General features: G+C 48.3%; 2 protein-coding genes across 5 annotated transcripts in view; both read right to left on the bottom strand.

Annotated features, from left to right (window-relative positions):
* Positions 1–2,655: 2,655 nt before the first annotated feature.
* trabd (TraB domain containing) lies at positions 2,656–9,894 on the bottom strand. 4 transcript variants are annotated; one of them, XM_035402374.1, is made up of 10 exons: positions 9,843–9,894; positions 7,547–7,630; positions 7,128–7,185; positions 5,758–5,924; positions 5,117–5,257; positions 4,632–4,742; positions 4,353–4,492; positions 3,787–3,959; positions 3,130–3,226; positions 2,656–2,855 (listed from the first exon to the last, which is right to left on the bottom strand). In XM_035402374.1, the coding sequence occupies exons 2-10, from the start codon at positions 7,568–7,570 to the stop codon at positions 2,681–2,683; spliced, it is 1,086 nt and encodes a 361-aa protein (XP_035258265.1). In that variant the 5' UTR covers positions 7,571–7,630; positions 9,843–9,894; the 3' UTR covers positions 2,656–2,680. The 4 variants fall into 4 exon arrangements, with proteins under 4 accessions (XP_035258265.1, XP_035258263.1, XP_035258266.1 ...); XM_035402372.1 differs by lacking the exon at positions 9,843–9,894 and adding an exon at positions 9,310–9,729; XM_035402375.1 differs by lacking the exon at positions 9,843–9,894 and adding an exon at positions 9,236–9,256.
* A 1,078-nt stretch (positions 9,895–10,972) lies between these two features.
* Positions 10,973–14,165, bottom strand: part of LOC118219301 (tetraspanin-7-like) — a 3,282-nt gene continuing 89 nt past the window's right edge. Inside the window, exon 1 of the mRNA XM_035402435.1 lies at positions 10,973–14,165. This exon is cut by the window's right edge and continues 89 nt beyond it. Coding sequence (XP_035258326.1) covers positions 13,152–14,165 — 1,014 coding nt within the window. The 3' untranslated portion in view covers positions 10,973–13,151.

Raw genomic sequence — 14,165 nt, 5'->3', positions numbered from 1 at the left:
GTACCAAATTCACTGCCTAAGAAGGAAGGAGCTTGCAGCTGAAATGGGCATTAAAGCTCTGAAAACATCCAATCAGAGATGAACAGTCAATTATGACATAACAGACCTCAAAAGGTTAATACAAGCATACCGAGGAGCCTTGAGATAATCATAAACCATCACTTTCATATCATTTAATACGATAAAACATTATCATTTTGCGATACGCACCTGGATTAAAACCAGACGAGAAAGTTCTAGAAAGTCAGCGGATTAACTCCAGGGACAGAGGCTGGCCAAACTGATCGCATGCAGATGGACGCTCTTTGCTTTTTTTTACTCACTCAATGGGAAGAGGCGGTCAACCTGACCCAGGATCAGTTCTTTGCGGCAGAAAAATACCTGACTTGAGTGCACGGGTGGACAGAGACTCCCCTCAAACGCTGACCTAGGATCAGTTTAGATTCCTAGCCTCGGAAGGTAAAAAAAAAATATCCATGTAATTGTTTGGGATCTAAAGAGCAAAAAAATATAGAAATCATTTGCATATGTTTCGTTTTCATTTTCTTATTTTATTATTATTATTTTTTTTTAAAGAGGCCCACCAGATTCTTTTCTCCCACTATACATTCCTCTTTCTCCAACCGCTCCCTCCATCTCAGATCTGTGGGATTGACAGGAGGCACTGTTCCGGTCGTGTGTGCGTAACGCCTCAGTTAGCGACGTAGCTGGCGATGTAGCCCGCGGCGTCCCCGCCACATTCACATTTACAAGAAAAAAAAAAAAAGAAAAAAGAAAAAACATTTTGCAACAACCAAGACGGTCTATTTGCGGTCGACCGCGACGCGAGAGAGAAGCGCAACGCTGACCGTCGTGGCTGCTTGACCGCGAAACCGCGGCAAACGACAATTCGCCCCGGGAATAATTTGTTAGCGCCCAATGGTGCCGTTACGGTTATTAGAGTTGCTGTAGTGGTAATTATCGTTTGGCTCTGTGAGATGTTAGCACTGCGCTGCTACGGTTAGCTGCTAGGTCGCGGCTAACCAAGCTGAAAAATAATTCTGACTGTAACCACGGCAACTGGCTCGCTCCAGAGCCCCCGTTCATAAAGCCTCTCCGGGAACGAGCTGAACTGGGATTGGATTTCTTGCGTCCGTTTCACAGCCTCGTGCGTTCGGAGCTAAATTTAAAAACTGATCCGAGATCAGTGCTCTTAGTCTGAGGTGCTTAGTGAACATGGGGGCCTGGCCCGTCGGCCACTTCATTGCGTTCGGTCGCTGTGGTATTCGACAAAGACCCGCTGTACCAACACATAAACCGCATAGATTCCATTTTAAAAAGTAACAATTAATTAAAACTAAGTCGCTATTAAAAACGCCATTGCATTGTGGGAGATATGCATAGTCTTTGGTGACCACACACCTGCACCGAGCAGGTAACAAAAAAACACAAAGCTTTAAGACCAAGTTAGCAGGAGAGCTGATCTAGAGTCAGGCTCCCTCGGTCATACCCTGACCTTAGTCACGATGAGCCGAGAGGCCAAACTGATCGGAGATCAGCGCTCCTGCTCCGAGATACTTGAGCGATACGGACCCAGGTTCGGGCCAAGCCGGGGACACCGGGATTCAATCCACAAAAGGGGAATTCCAGCCAAAATTCATCGTTTACCGTCGGCCATCACCTTAAGAAGAATTTACCCGTCTCTTTTCGAATGCGTCAGGAATAATACTGTAGTCGGAAAAAAATTTTTAATGCACGGAGCCAAGCCCCAAACAACGGGCATACGGCTTCGCCTGTCCCCGTCGTAGAGCAGAAAAAAAGCAGAGAATTTAGCAGGGCTGCAGTTCTGATCAAAGTATAAAGACTCCAAACCGTCAGTTACGCCAGTTACTTATTGTGCCTTCAGAAATACAGAGAAACCGGCAGATCTGTCGTCATTATACAGTATTCTCCAATTGATAGGAGACCTTCATTCACTTAAATGAGGTGGTGAACGACTTAGTTTTGACACACGAACAAACAGGTCAAGCCAATTATTCCGAAGGTAAGATGGCACAAAAAAAAAATCCAGATTTTTGGGTGGAGTTCCCTTTTCCGGCACAGGGGGCGAGCAGACCCGCTACTGGTCGACCCGATAAAGTGCTGGTTTTTAACAGGGCGGTCGGCGGGCCACTTTTCTCGCGATTTTGCGGAGGCGTCACTGGCGGTATTGTCCGCGAACAGAGGCTTCGCTCCGACGGTCTCCGCCCCTGTGACCTCCCCCCCCCCGCTGATCTCAGATCAGTCTCGCGGCTCAGCCAGGCCCGCGATGGCTGATCTGGGATCAGCTGGGGTTTCGGATCTCCGGGCGAGTAACGGTCCTCCTCCGCAAGGAACAGTCCACTGTAACACGTTTGGGGGGGGGGGGGTTTGAAACAAAGTCAAGGCAGCCATTTTAAAAACCTTCTAAGTATCCTGGTGTTATTCACGTTGCAGACAGAACAGACACTTTGAGGTTCCGCGCACGGACCAATAAAAGTTTGGTGGGCGGAGCCCGAGGGAAGAGAAGAGGGCGTGGTCTGACCCTTGTTCCTCCGGACTCGGCCATTCGTTTTGCCCAGGAACGGTGAGCCCCTTCCCCCCAAGCCCCGCCCCTTGTGTTTTAAGGCCAGTGGGTGTTGTACGCAGGGGGGGTGGGGGTGCGGAGGGGCGGAGCTTCCAGTTAGGGGGCGGGGGGAGGTCGTAGGCTCTCCAGGAGCGACTGGACCGCCGGCACGGAGAGAAGGACCCTCCCAATGCCCCCTCCCGCCCGGTAACAGGCGTAGCCCAGCACTCCCAGCATCGCCCCCTTCAGTACCGTCCGTAGCAGCCAGCTGAACCGGGAGGGCGGAGCCACACTGCAACGGGGCGGAGAGAGAACATTCCGGATTTATAGGTTCTATCACACAGACATACAGTTAGCTGCCAAACTACGAGTCTCACGAATGATTAACTGATATGCTTAAGGAACCCAATGCGTTTATTGCTTCACAAGTGGCTTCAGAGAGTCCTGTGTCGCCCTCTAGGGGCTGGAGGTCAAAACTACAAGTCACAAAAGCAGTTAGGACCTAATTATCTAACCTCTATTTCAGTTTGGAGTATATAAAAACTAAATAAATAAAAATAACCCACCTCATGATCTCGTGAATGTTGAGTTGTTGGTCCCAGTTTCTTTCGATGCCCGGGACGTGGCCCATTCCAACCACTCCTACAACTACTGCAGGCACTTCTGAGAGACACGGAGGAAAAAGGAAGATTCTGAAGGTACGCCCTCGTTCCTCATATATCCGCACTCCAACATCACAACATCTTAATTAATTACTTAATAAAAACATTCTCATCGATAATTCCTGTGGAGAATTTCTGCTCTGTTTTAGTGGATCACTATACAAACGTGTATCCATTTTATACCCCTACAGAAAGGCATTGGGACTGCAGTAAATTTAAGAGCCGATGCAGTCGTTCTAGCCATTTCTCAGCGCTTCTCGATTCTTCTGCATACTGTCTATGGCCCGAAAAGCCATTCGGGAAGAAATGTAACGCATCCCCAAATCTACCAGATGGCAGGCTGAATTTATGACAAGCAGGCACTCAACCAAGAACTCTATTCTCACTTGCAGTGACAACCAGTGATATCATGGGTAGGGAATGCAAGGGATCACTAGCCAATCAGATGGGGGCGGTCAGGTGACCGTATGACACCGGGGTCAACACCCCTACTATTCCGCGTAACCTTTGATGACCAAGGCGAGGCCCATGGTGGAGGAGGTGGGGGCCTGCAGAACTCACTCTGGCCATTAGGGGGCGCCTCCACACAGCGCGCAGCCTGCCGGAGGGTGTGGGTGAGGTAGATGTCTCTCTCGGCCACGATGGTGCGGTGGAGGGCCGGGAACTCCCCTATCATCTCCGACATGGTCTGCTCCAGCAGGTCCTTCTGCTTGCACTTCTCCACGTCCTCCTTACTGAGGAAACACACACACACACACACACGCACAACTCAAAACAAATACTCCAACTGAATCAATCAATGCAGCTCAGTTCAGGGAAATCAACCCGCCCACATTTCAGGAAGTGACAGCACGTTCTAGCCAATCGCATCAGCCGAGTGAAAGTGGGTTGACCCACTGGGAACGACTCACTGAGAACGACTGGGTTTGAGGCCTGAGTCGTGAAACTAAAGTGACTGGAAAACCCTCACAGAGACCCAAAGCATCTCTCCAGTGAAGGGACAGCACGCACTTGGTTTAGGCTTGAGGTTGGACCGCAGTGTTCGGTCGAATGGACCACGTCAACGACCGCGACCGGTGACCCGGAAAGCACAAGCAACAGCGTGACCAATGGGAGCGGGAGCGTACCTGATTGGGTCGGACAGGAAGCAGAGACCCCAGGCCAGCCTCGCCTTCTGCCACAGGCTGAGCGCGGCGATGGCTCGTTTGAAGGTGACCGTGATTGGTCGGTCGCCCAGGTGGAACTTGCAGAAGGGCACCCGGCCTGCCTGGGAGGGGGGGGGGGGGGGGATAGGCCAGACAGACAGACAGACAGACGGGCTGAGACCCAAAACATATGGTCGCACTCGCGCTGTGGGTAACGCACACACACACAGTCACACACACACACACACACAGTGTGCTGACCTCTTTGAAGGCCTCCCGGAACTCTCCGCCGGGGGCCATGCCCAGCTGCTCCGTGATGTGAGCCGACACCTTCAGCAGCAGAATCTGCATCAGCCCTGACATCACCCCATTCTGAGAGAGAGAGAGAGAGAGAGAGAGAGAAGGGGAGGGAGGGAGGGAGGGAGAGAGGGAGAGGGAGAAAGAGAGAGGGAAAGGGAAAAACAGATCCACTTAATACATACATCTCATTATGAGTTTAGATATCACAGAGAGAATGATACCGGCTCTTCATTAGCAGTAGGGTTAGATATCAGATAATGAAATCATATTTTTTTCCATTAGCAGCGAGCTGACATCTCACAGAGAGAATGAAATCAGCCCTTCATTAGCAGTGAGTTTAGATGAGAGAGAATGAAATCAATAATGTAATGTAATGTAACATGATGTAATGTGGTGTAGTGTAATGTAGAGTAATGCAATGCAACTTCATGGAGCTCAGGACCCACCTGTCTAATAGCCTGCTGCACCTTCTCCAGGTTGATGTCCTTGGCTTCTTTGAGCAGCGTTCTCTCGTCCATCTTCAGCATGGAGACCCTGTACTGGCAGAGCTCCACCACCACCACGTCCGGCTGCACGGCCCGAATGGTCTGGGGGGGGAGGGAGGGAGGGAGGGAGGGAGGGAGGGGGGGGGGAGGGGAGGGCGAGGCGGTTACAGTTAATCCACACGCCCAGACTGGCAAGCTTCCCAAAAAACAAATAGTGTCAATGTAGCAGAGTAAAGACTACGCGATTCACATCGAAACAACATTACATGCCATTTCCATCCTCTATGGAAATGTAATATATTGAATGTGTTTCTATAGTCTATCATTTCAAATCAGAGGGTTTTTTTTTTTTTAATTTTTTAACATAAATCTATTGCAACATCAGAAAGCAGCAATAATGTGTATATTTGCTTATATATTTGGGAAGTGTTGCGATATCTTGATAGTATATTCCTTTCCTTTAAATATACGTCCAGCGCGTTTACACAATCGGGAGCAATGAATTAGGATTCAGTTGGGCGATTCATTGTCGCCCGACTCTGGACTCGAGATTCGACGCGTTTAAGTCTGGAAACCCCCTGCCGGTGGCGGCGGGCCCTCACCGTGGCGACGTCCTGCTTGCTGCTGTCGCTGAAGTGCGCCGTGCCCACCAGGTAGACCAGGCTGCCGTCGGGCGCGGTGAGGAGGGTGACCGTCTCCGGGAGGTCCGGCGAAGGCCGCCGCCGCTGGGCCCGCACCCGCCACAGGAGCGCCACCGCCTGGGCGTCGGCTGGACGGGGACCGCACGGGCGACAAGACAGGAGGGATACGAGTTTTTGAGAAGAAATCTTAATGGACAACTTGTGCTTTTCTTCCCCACGCTCAATCCACCCACAATGGCCGACCATTCTCAGGTCTGGTTCGCGCTGCTTTTTATTTGCTTGGTTTCTGTTCTTAGAGTGTAACCATGGAAATGTAAAGTATATATACTTTTTGCCACTGCGAGAACCTCACGATCTCCTATCCAATCAGAACAGACCCGGAGTGTGAATCTCCTGCAGTGGGGTTGCCTGGCAACCGAAGGCTGTAAATTGAAGTCTGCGTCGCCAGATGTTCGACGTGCTCGGCTCACGGTTCAGGTGGGATCTGGTGCAAGCGTCTGCTCCTTCGAAAGGGCTACCGTTTTTCACATTACCAAGGCAAACTCCACGCAGTTGACGAGAGAGGGAGAGACAAACAGGAGACTGGTCCTACAGTCAGTCTTCTCTGTAGGGCACCCACCAGGTACAGAGATTAATCCCTTAGCTTGTGCACTGAACGCTTCAAATGTTAGCACAAGCGCTCATTACAGTCAGCTGCGTGTACAGATCTTGTGAGAACAGACTTGTTGCAATTGTAGCCGCAATCCACAATTAAGTTGGATTAATGTAACATTTTTTTTGCATTCTTGGGTGTATCGGCATGGAAGTGGTGGAAAAACAGTCCCGCCATCACAAGAACAGTCGGGACTGAAGAGCCATCTCTTCAGAGAACAGCTGAACTGAGCGCCTAACTTTCCTGCACTTACCCTCAAAACAAAAACTTCCCTCAAAACCCATCGCTTAAAGCAAGCAACAACAAAAAAAAAAAAAAACACTACTTTTTTGTGGACAGTAATTGCTCATCTTGAGAGTTTTTACTTGCTAAACGTGTCAACACAAAGTCGTCTTGTACACCAATTCAAAGCGCTCTAATTTGAAGCCCCTCTGGAAAAGAACCTCCGGCAAACTGAGGAGCAATTGCAGCACAATTTTGTCAGTCAGGGCCCTTGGAATTGCCTTAAACTCTCTCCCTCCAGCCACTACCACCCACACCCCCACCCCATGGTGCCCCTGCAGAAATATGATGTAAATGTTTATGTAAATATGTACAGACAGACAGACTTGAGCAGAAACAGTTACACACACACACACACACACACACACACACACACACAGAAAGACAAAAGACTTACAGAGGCCTGGGGGTAGACTGGGTAATGTGTCGTCCTCAGAGGGGCCTACAGACTCCTCCTGGAAGGCCAGAAAGGGAGATAAATAAAATGAGAAAAATCACCATGTGATGTAGGAAACCGGCATTCGACAATTTTACAGCAGGGCCTTAATTCTAGCGTCAGGGTAGATAGTCTTTGTCCACCAAGTGTTGTGTGGAGTCTATCTGGCCAGGAAATAAAGTAACAGTAGCTCACTATGCATGCACTACTACTACTCAAAAGCAAAGCTTTGAAGACTTCCATGTCAAATTTACAGGTCTTACAATTCACAAGCACCCTTAAACATTAATGGGCATCTCTTCTTGCAACAAGGCATTTCTTTTTATTTGAAAACACAGAACAGGTTCACTAGTGCTCATTGCGGAGTCAGCGGTACAAACCTCCGAATTGCTTTCTTGGTCCATGGTTCAGGCCGTGGATACCGGTGAACTCTTCTCCCGCTTGCGTAACCGAAATGGACCACCCTGGTCAGAAACAACAGAGAACTCGCCGGTCATTTCACGGGCAGGACGCGACTCAAAAACGGAGCTTTCCCGGTCTACTGTTTCAAGTAACACCAAAAAGAGCAGCTTAAGTAAGGCTCCTTTGTTAAAATTCATTTGAGCTGCATTACACACTGGACTCTTGACCCGAAGAGCGTAATAGACTGAAACGCCATATGGCACATGCAGCCACTACCAATGCTGTTCTTTAAATTAACCAAATTTCGCCTCTAACATTTCAGTTAGATGCGAAAGAAAATAAAAGGTGAACAATGAATAGCATTTCATTGCATGGCCAACGATGCCTATGCAAAAACAAGTAAAACTGTTTTTTCAGGGAACAAAAAACTTGTGTGCTTTGGGCAGCGTATGCGTAAAGCTTACCAGCTTAATTTTTGTCAAACTGATCATGCAATTACAACACACCAACATGATTACTACGCTACTCGACTTGTCGTTAACAGTACAACAACAAAAAGTTTTACAGCTAATGTTTTCAAGAATTCTAAATTTGTCAACGAAACAAAACAGCGATAAGTCAGGTGGGTATAGCGTAAACGTCTTAAAGACCCACTTATGTATGCATATGTACTGATCGGAAATTCTCTAAAGACAAAATACGAATGTCAGCGACCGAGCTAAAGTATTAGCTAACTCACACGAGAAAACTACACCGCTTCAAACAACGTCTCATCCGTGACACGACCAGAAAACACAGGTAGCAAGGCCTTGTCGACGGCAGTCATTTTCGCTCTTGCAACAGTTAGAAGTCTGATGCCACCTGGTTAGCCAGCTAGCACAGACCGTATGATTCACGTTTCTCGTAGGATTCAGTTTGCCAACTTACACTACAGCTGTTCTGAACTACGTCAGCTAACGTTAGCACACCGGCCGCTGGAACAGGTCGTCAACTACACAGCTTCCGCGATCAGGAAATCGATTACTTAGACTAGCTATTTAATGTCCCTCACATAGAATAGTCATCATTAACCAACTAGTCTAGCAATACCAGGATATTTACGATGAAACTTGAGAATCACTGAAACTGCAGTGTATTTTTTGAGGAATATCTATGTTGGGAACTTTGGTTAGCGCTAGTTAGCTTGACAGCTAATGTTAGGTTCACGACACGTACTAGCCAGCTAGCTCCCGATTCACAGGCATGAATAAACAAATCGGTCTTTGTCTGGCAAATATATTTAAATGTATGCATCTAAACGCACTATGATGAGTGTTTTTCTGTTCACTTCTTGCTCTTATGGAAAAAAAGATAGCGAGTCGTACCAGCAGCCAGCTAGCATAATATATGCTACGTTAACTAAAGTTGACTAGCCAGCTCTATCACCGATTCTATGGTTTTGGTGACCCTAAAGAAGAACATTGTTGGAGCCATAAAGCGCTCCAACATAAATCACGAAATCACATAAAAAGAACTTGAATTGCGTGGCCCAGGGTCGGCCGTGGCCCTACGACTGCATAGTGTTTATCCCAGGCTGCCGGCGCAGTACTATTAGCAAGCAGGACAATCCATTAGTTAGTAGCCAAATGGCTAAATCATAATGTCGCATTTTAAAAGAAAGCCCATACCGAACACATTGCCAACGTTTACGCTAACTATTAAATACACATGTAACATTACTTAAAACTCATTACCACCTTACCTGACTGCTTTCACTTCTCCACTCCGTCTGACACGACTTCTCTACGCTTGCAAGGTATTCTGGGTATTGTAGTTAAGGCATATTGAAATACTGAAATATATATTGTGTATTCATATACTTGCAGAGGTGCTGTAAACTGACATTGACATTTCCTCCCATTTGGACAAAGCCAAACAATTACAATTATAAAGCCAAACAATTATAATTTAACATTGGGGACATGTGAATGGATGTAATTCTTCTGTTTGTAGACACTGGAATCTAAGGCAAATGGGAAAGTAAAGGTGTATTCTGATACAGCAGTTCACAGATTGAGATAGTTACGTCGAACATGGTGAGACGAGTCAGTAAAGCCTATTATATATGTTTTTAAGATGTAAGTCAAGCGATTTTGCTAGTCCTGTGAAAATCACTGCGAGTTTCCATTCGCTGCTTCCTTTAGCGGCTCAGACACCAGACACAATGTGACGTCATTGCTTTAGCGATTGCAACTGTTGCGCAGGTGGTGCCTGCAGAACGAGGCCATATTTTACCATGACATGACAGACGTCCAGCGTCAGTGATCTTCATTCCTGGTCCCGGCGGACCGCAGGGTCTGCTGGTTTTAGTTTTCGCCTGAATATTTGCAACCAAATCAGACCCAAGAAACCAGGTGAGATGAGTTGACAGTGTAATCAACTGCTTTAATTGATCAATTAACTGCCGAGTAGCACAAAAAACCAGCAGACCCTGCGGCCCGCCAGGACCAGGAATGACTAGCTGTGATATTTCTGATTTGGCCAACATATTTAAAGAGTCGCATTCATTTACTAATTATGTAGGCCTATTTCCAGCAGTTGTTAAAGAAACACTGTGCAAAAAAAAACAAACAAACAAAAAAACCCAAAACACCTTGGTTATTGAAAAAGAAAACGGCGAAAATGTTATTTTATTACGACTGCATGCTTATTATCGTCTTTTCTTTTTTATTGTCAATTATAGTTTAATACTGTCCTCACTTTATCCTTTTAGCACGTGCGTACTCTGGTTAAAAGCATAAAGCCGCGAGCATATTAAATTATGAAGAGCTGACTGTATTAAATAACCCAAGACCTGATTTAAACAAGCTGCCGAAAAAGCAATATAAAGCCAGAACCAATTACTCTCCTAGAGGATTCATCATTTGGGCAGCTTTTGACCTAGGATCTTTCCAGAATCGTGAGCTGAATCTTTATTTACGACTTTATGGATGCAGACGGATGCTTTGTCTCTGTCAAACTGCGAACTATGGGATAAATCAGGTTTTATAACTCCTAATCCCATTTTCCATTTTTCAGTATTTCTTTTTCTTTCTGAAGCCTAAAATGCAAAAAAGGACATATCTGACAACTGGCATCCACCAGAGGAGCTGAGATTTTTTTAAATTAAAAACTAAAAACAGCTTTTATGTTGTGCGTTCACTGAATTTTAGCTCATCTCATAGACAGTGTAGGCAGACTCATGCAGGATTCTGCAGGATTGATGATCTGACAACGCCCATTTTTCCCTATTTCAGTGTACACAGTGTTCTCCCTCTCTCCCTCTCTCTCTCTCTCTCTCCCTCTCTCTCTCTCTCTCTCCCTCCCTCCCTCCCCCAAAATAAACCATCATCATAACATACAAAAACACACAATAGGAGACAACGTAAACTTTAACCCTTTTTTTTCCCCAGAATATAAGCACAATCTTTATTTTGTCACATAAAAATCAAGGAAATTGCCATGACAACAAATGAACCCTTCCCTCGCATAGGATTTCGTTGTTATGCGAGGAGTGCTGACAAGATTTCGTGAATCAGTAAGTCTGTACTGCTCAATCACCATCAGTGCCCAGATAAATATTTAAGAACACTTATACCTATACACAAAATACAGTCAAACCCCGCCACATCGGGATGTGTACGAATTTTAACACAACGTATTGTTATTTTACTATAAGGTAAAGGTCAATAAATATTTCAGATGAGGCAAAATCCACAGTGGTCTCGTTCTACATCGGCTCTTGGTGTGAACCATACGATGTCTTCTTGCTGAGACAGGACACACAAACGAATCTTTCGAGCGTTAAACATCTTGAATTATAATGGAGCATCTGTGTCGTTAGCTTAAACACTGTACAGTCGTGGGATATGTTTTCGCCTAATCGAGAGGAGGCTGACGAAATACACATTCGGTGTGAGTACACGGCTCCTTCACAGAGAACCTACACGAGACCCTTCATCGACTGCACAAATGGACACGAGACAAGCACGAGAATGCCCACAGCCACAAAAGCGTTTAAAAAACCCACAGATATTTACCACTTGCGCCTTCTTCCCCCCGAGTTTTTGGAGTCAAATTTAAGGACGATACACAAAGCGAAAAAGAAACGTGACTACACAGCAATGTGCTTGTGTGAGAACGTCGGATTTTGAAAAAGAATTGTTGCTGCCCCAATCGTGTTTGCATGCAATTCAGAAGAGTCAGAGAACATTATTTTAGCCTTTGTATTCTGAGTCAACGAGCTGACCGGTAATGCTACATGCAAATGTGAATACGCTTTTTTTTTTGTTTTGTTGCAAATGTGAAATATTACTAGTTTTAATTCACAGACAAATCGGCAAGAAACAAGAATTATTTATCGGTGCGGTTGCCCCAAATGCAGCTCATCTGCTGAACAGCACTGTTTTAGTAGGTCCACAGGTCAACATAGCAGAACTTTATATTTATTTCTTTATATTTGTCAGTGCACTTTTCTGATCATTATTCTTTCGCGAGGTTTGTCCGCACAAAGCAGGTAAATTAACGCTAAGGAAAAAAATCCCCTTCTCCATGTTGTAAAAGTAAATTTACAGGCCAGACAGACGGACCGGTCGAAGCTGGGGAATCTGTTGTAGATCCTGTCCATTCCTGACCGAAGAGACCGGTGTATAATCAGGCTGTTGTTGGACTGGTGCTGTATCTGTTGACCCCGCTGTGCTCCAGACAGATTGTACACACTGACCCGGGTGGATTTTGTGGGGGCAAGAGCGGCACCGTCAGTACCTTCTCCCCATACGGTTCAGCTTGTCTGCATTGCTGTCCAGGATACCGCCGACCAGATCTCCCAGGCCAAACCGATTAAAGTACGTCCAAGGAGCTTCAAGTGCACTGACCAGGCCGAAGTATGTGGTTTTTTTCCCTCCCATCACTCCCCAACAAACAGGGAAGAGACAGCATTCACAAAAAGACTGTCCCTCGGACAGGCTCAGAAACGGCAAAAACACAAAAATAAGTCTGTCTCAAATTAGGGTTAGGGTTCGGGTTAGAGTTAAGTCTGTCTGTTTTAGTCTTGTAATGAGACTTGAAATCTTATTTTTATGACTTTTTCTCTCCAGCACAAAATATTAGCTTGTTGCATTTTGCTTGACAAGTGAAATTGTCTTTCCCCAAATCTTGAAATGAGTAAAACTCTCACCTCACCACCTTTTTGGCAATCATTTTGTCTTATTTAGCAAAAAAAAAAAAAAATAGAAATAAAATTGTAAGTTTTAAGGCAGACTTATTGTTTGGTTCTTGCAGTGAGAGCAGGCTAACTAGCTGAAATACGCTAGCATGAAACCTTCAGCTGTTTTCTAATGACGTATTTTAGCCATAAGCAGAGGAACGAAGGTTCCGTGTCCAAACCGCCGTCTGTGTTAGCCTTTGCTCTGTCTCTTCCCCGGTTCTATCATTTGGAAGAGGTGGGGGGGGGGGGGAAACGAATCCAGTACTTCGATACACGGCAAGGTAGTCGCGTTACCTGCGGAGGTTCCCTAGGAATTTTTTTGGGGTCCCCGTCCAGTCCGAAATGGTGTTCCCCCCTCGTCAGTGCCCCCCCCCGAGCTGGCCCCTGGGTGCCAGCCGGTTGGCCAGCAGGCAGGCCAAGGCGATGCCGGCCACCTGGGTGAACGCCAGGCCCAGGACGGTGGCGGCGATGTGGAAGACGTTGTCGTTGACGATTCCGAAGACCTTCCGGAAGCACCCGTGGCGGTGGATCCCGGCCGCCTCCGGCCCTCCCCCGTCGCCCTCCTCGGGGACAGGCCGGTTCCAGCAGGCTTTTCGGCGGCCGCAGCAGCTGTCCGGCACCGAGACCCGGGAGTCGTTCCCCGGTGGGCCCAGGGGCGTCCAGTCGGACGTCAGCCAGTCCTCCCAGCCCTCGGCCCCGCAGCACCGCAGCGCCCTCTGCAGGCCGTCGAGCGCGTTGGCCCGGCCCTCGTCCTCGCCGTAGGCCGCCACCGCCCGCTGGAGCCCGCTGCGGAAGCCCTCGGCGATGTCCTCGCGGTAGAAGAGGCCGGAAAGCCCGGCGGCCAGCCCCGCCACCAGGGTGAAGAGCTGGAAGAAGCCGTAGGCCCGCAGCAGGCAGGGCAGCCTGGCCGCCGTGCCCAGGCAGCCCAGGAATCCCCAGGCGGTGATGGCGCCCCCTGTGGCCAGGAGGGCCATGGGCGCGTTGGGGTAGCTGTTGGCGGACAGCAGCATGTAGTCGGACAGTGAGACCTGGGTCCACACGCCCAGGGTGAAGATGGCCAGTCCCGCCGCCCAGAAGAGGCAGCTGAAGAGCAGGAGGCTGAGGCGGAGGAGGGCCATGACGCCCAGCGGCCAGCGGCAGGGGCCCCGGGCCGGAGGCGCGGGGGCCGCCAGCGAGGCCGACGAGCAGAGCGAGGAGGAGAGCCGCTGGTGCTGCAGCTGCTGGCAGGGCGGCGGCAGGAGGGCGGGGGGAGCCGAGGGCCGGCGGTGGGCCGCCGGCGAGGACAGCAGGAGCCCCCTGGGCGAGGAGAGGCGGCGCGCCGCAGAGGTCCGGTCCCGCTCGCCGCTCCTGGAGCCCGGCTCGTACGGCAGGGC

Source organism: Anguilla anguilla, chromosome 19 (assembly GCF_013347855.1).
Source record: "Anguilla anguilla isolate fAngAng1 chromosome 19, fAngAng1.pri, whole genome shotgun sequence".
Lineage (NCBI taxonomy): Eukaryota > Metazoa > Chordata > Actinopteri > Anguilliformes > Anguillidae > Anguilla > Anguilla anguilla.
Note: the sequence above shows the minus strand (reverse complement) of the source record. Positions and strands in the feature narration are given on the sequence as shown.

Coding starts and splice junctions, on each gene's coding strand:
- trabd (XM_035402374.1), bottom strand. CDS start 7,570: ATGGACCAAGAAAGCAATTCGGAG. Junction 5,925..7,127: donor CAGTCTACCCCCAGGCCTCT/GTAAGTCTTTTG, acceptor GTCCCCGTCCAG/CCGACGCCCAGGCGGTGGCG. Junction 4,493..4,631: donor TCCGGGAGGCCTTCAAAGAG/GTCAGCACACTG, acceptor CCCCCCTCCCAG/GCAGGCCGGGTGCCCTTCTG.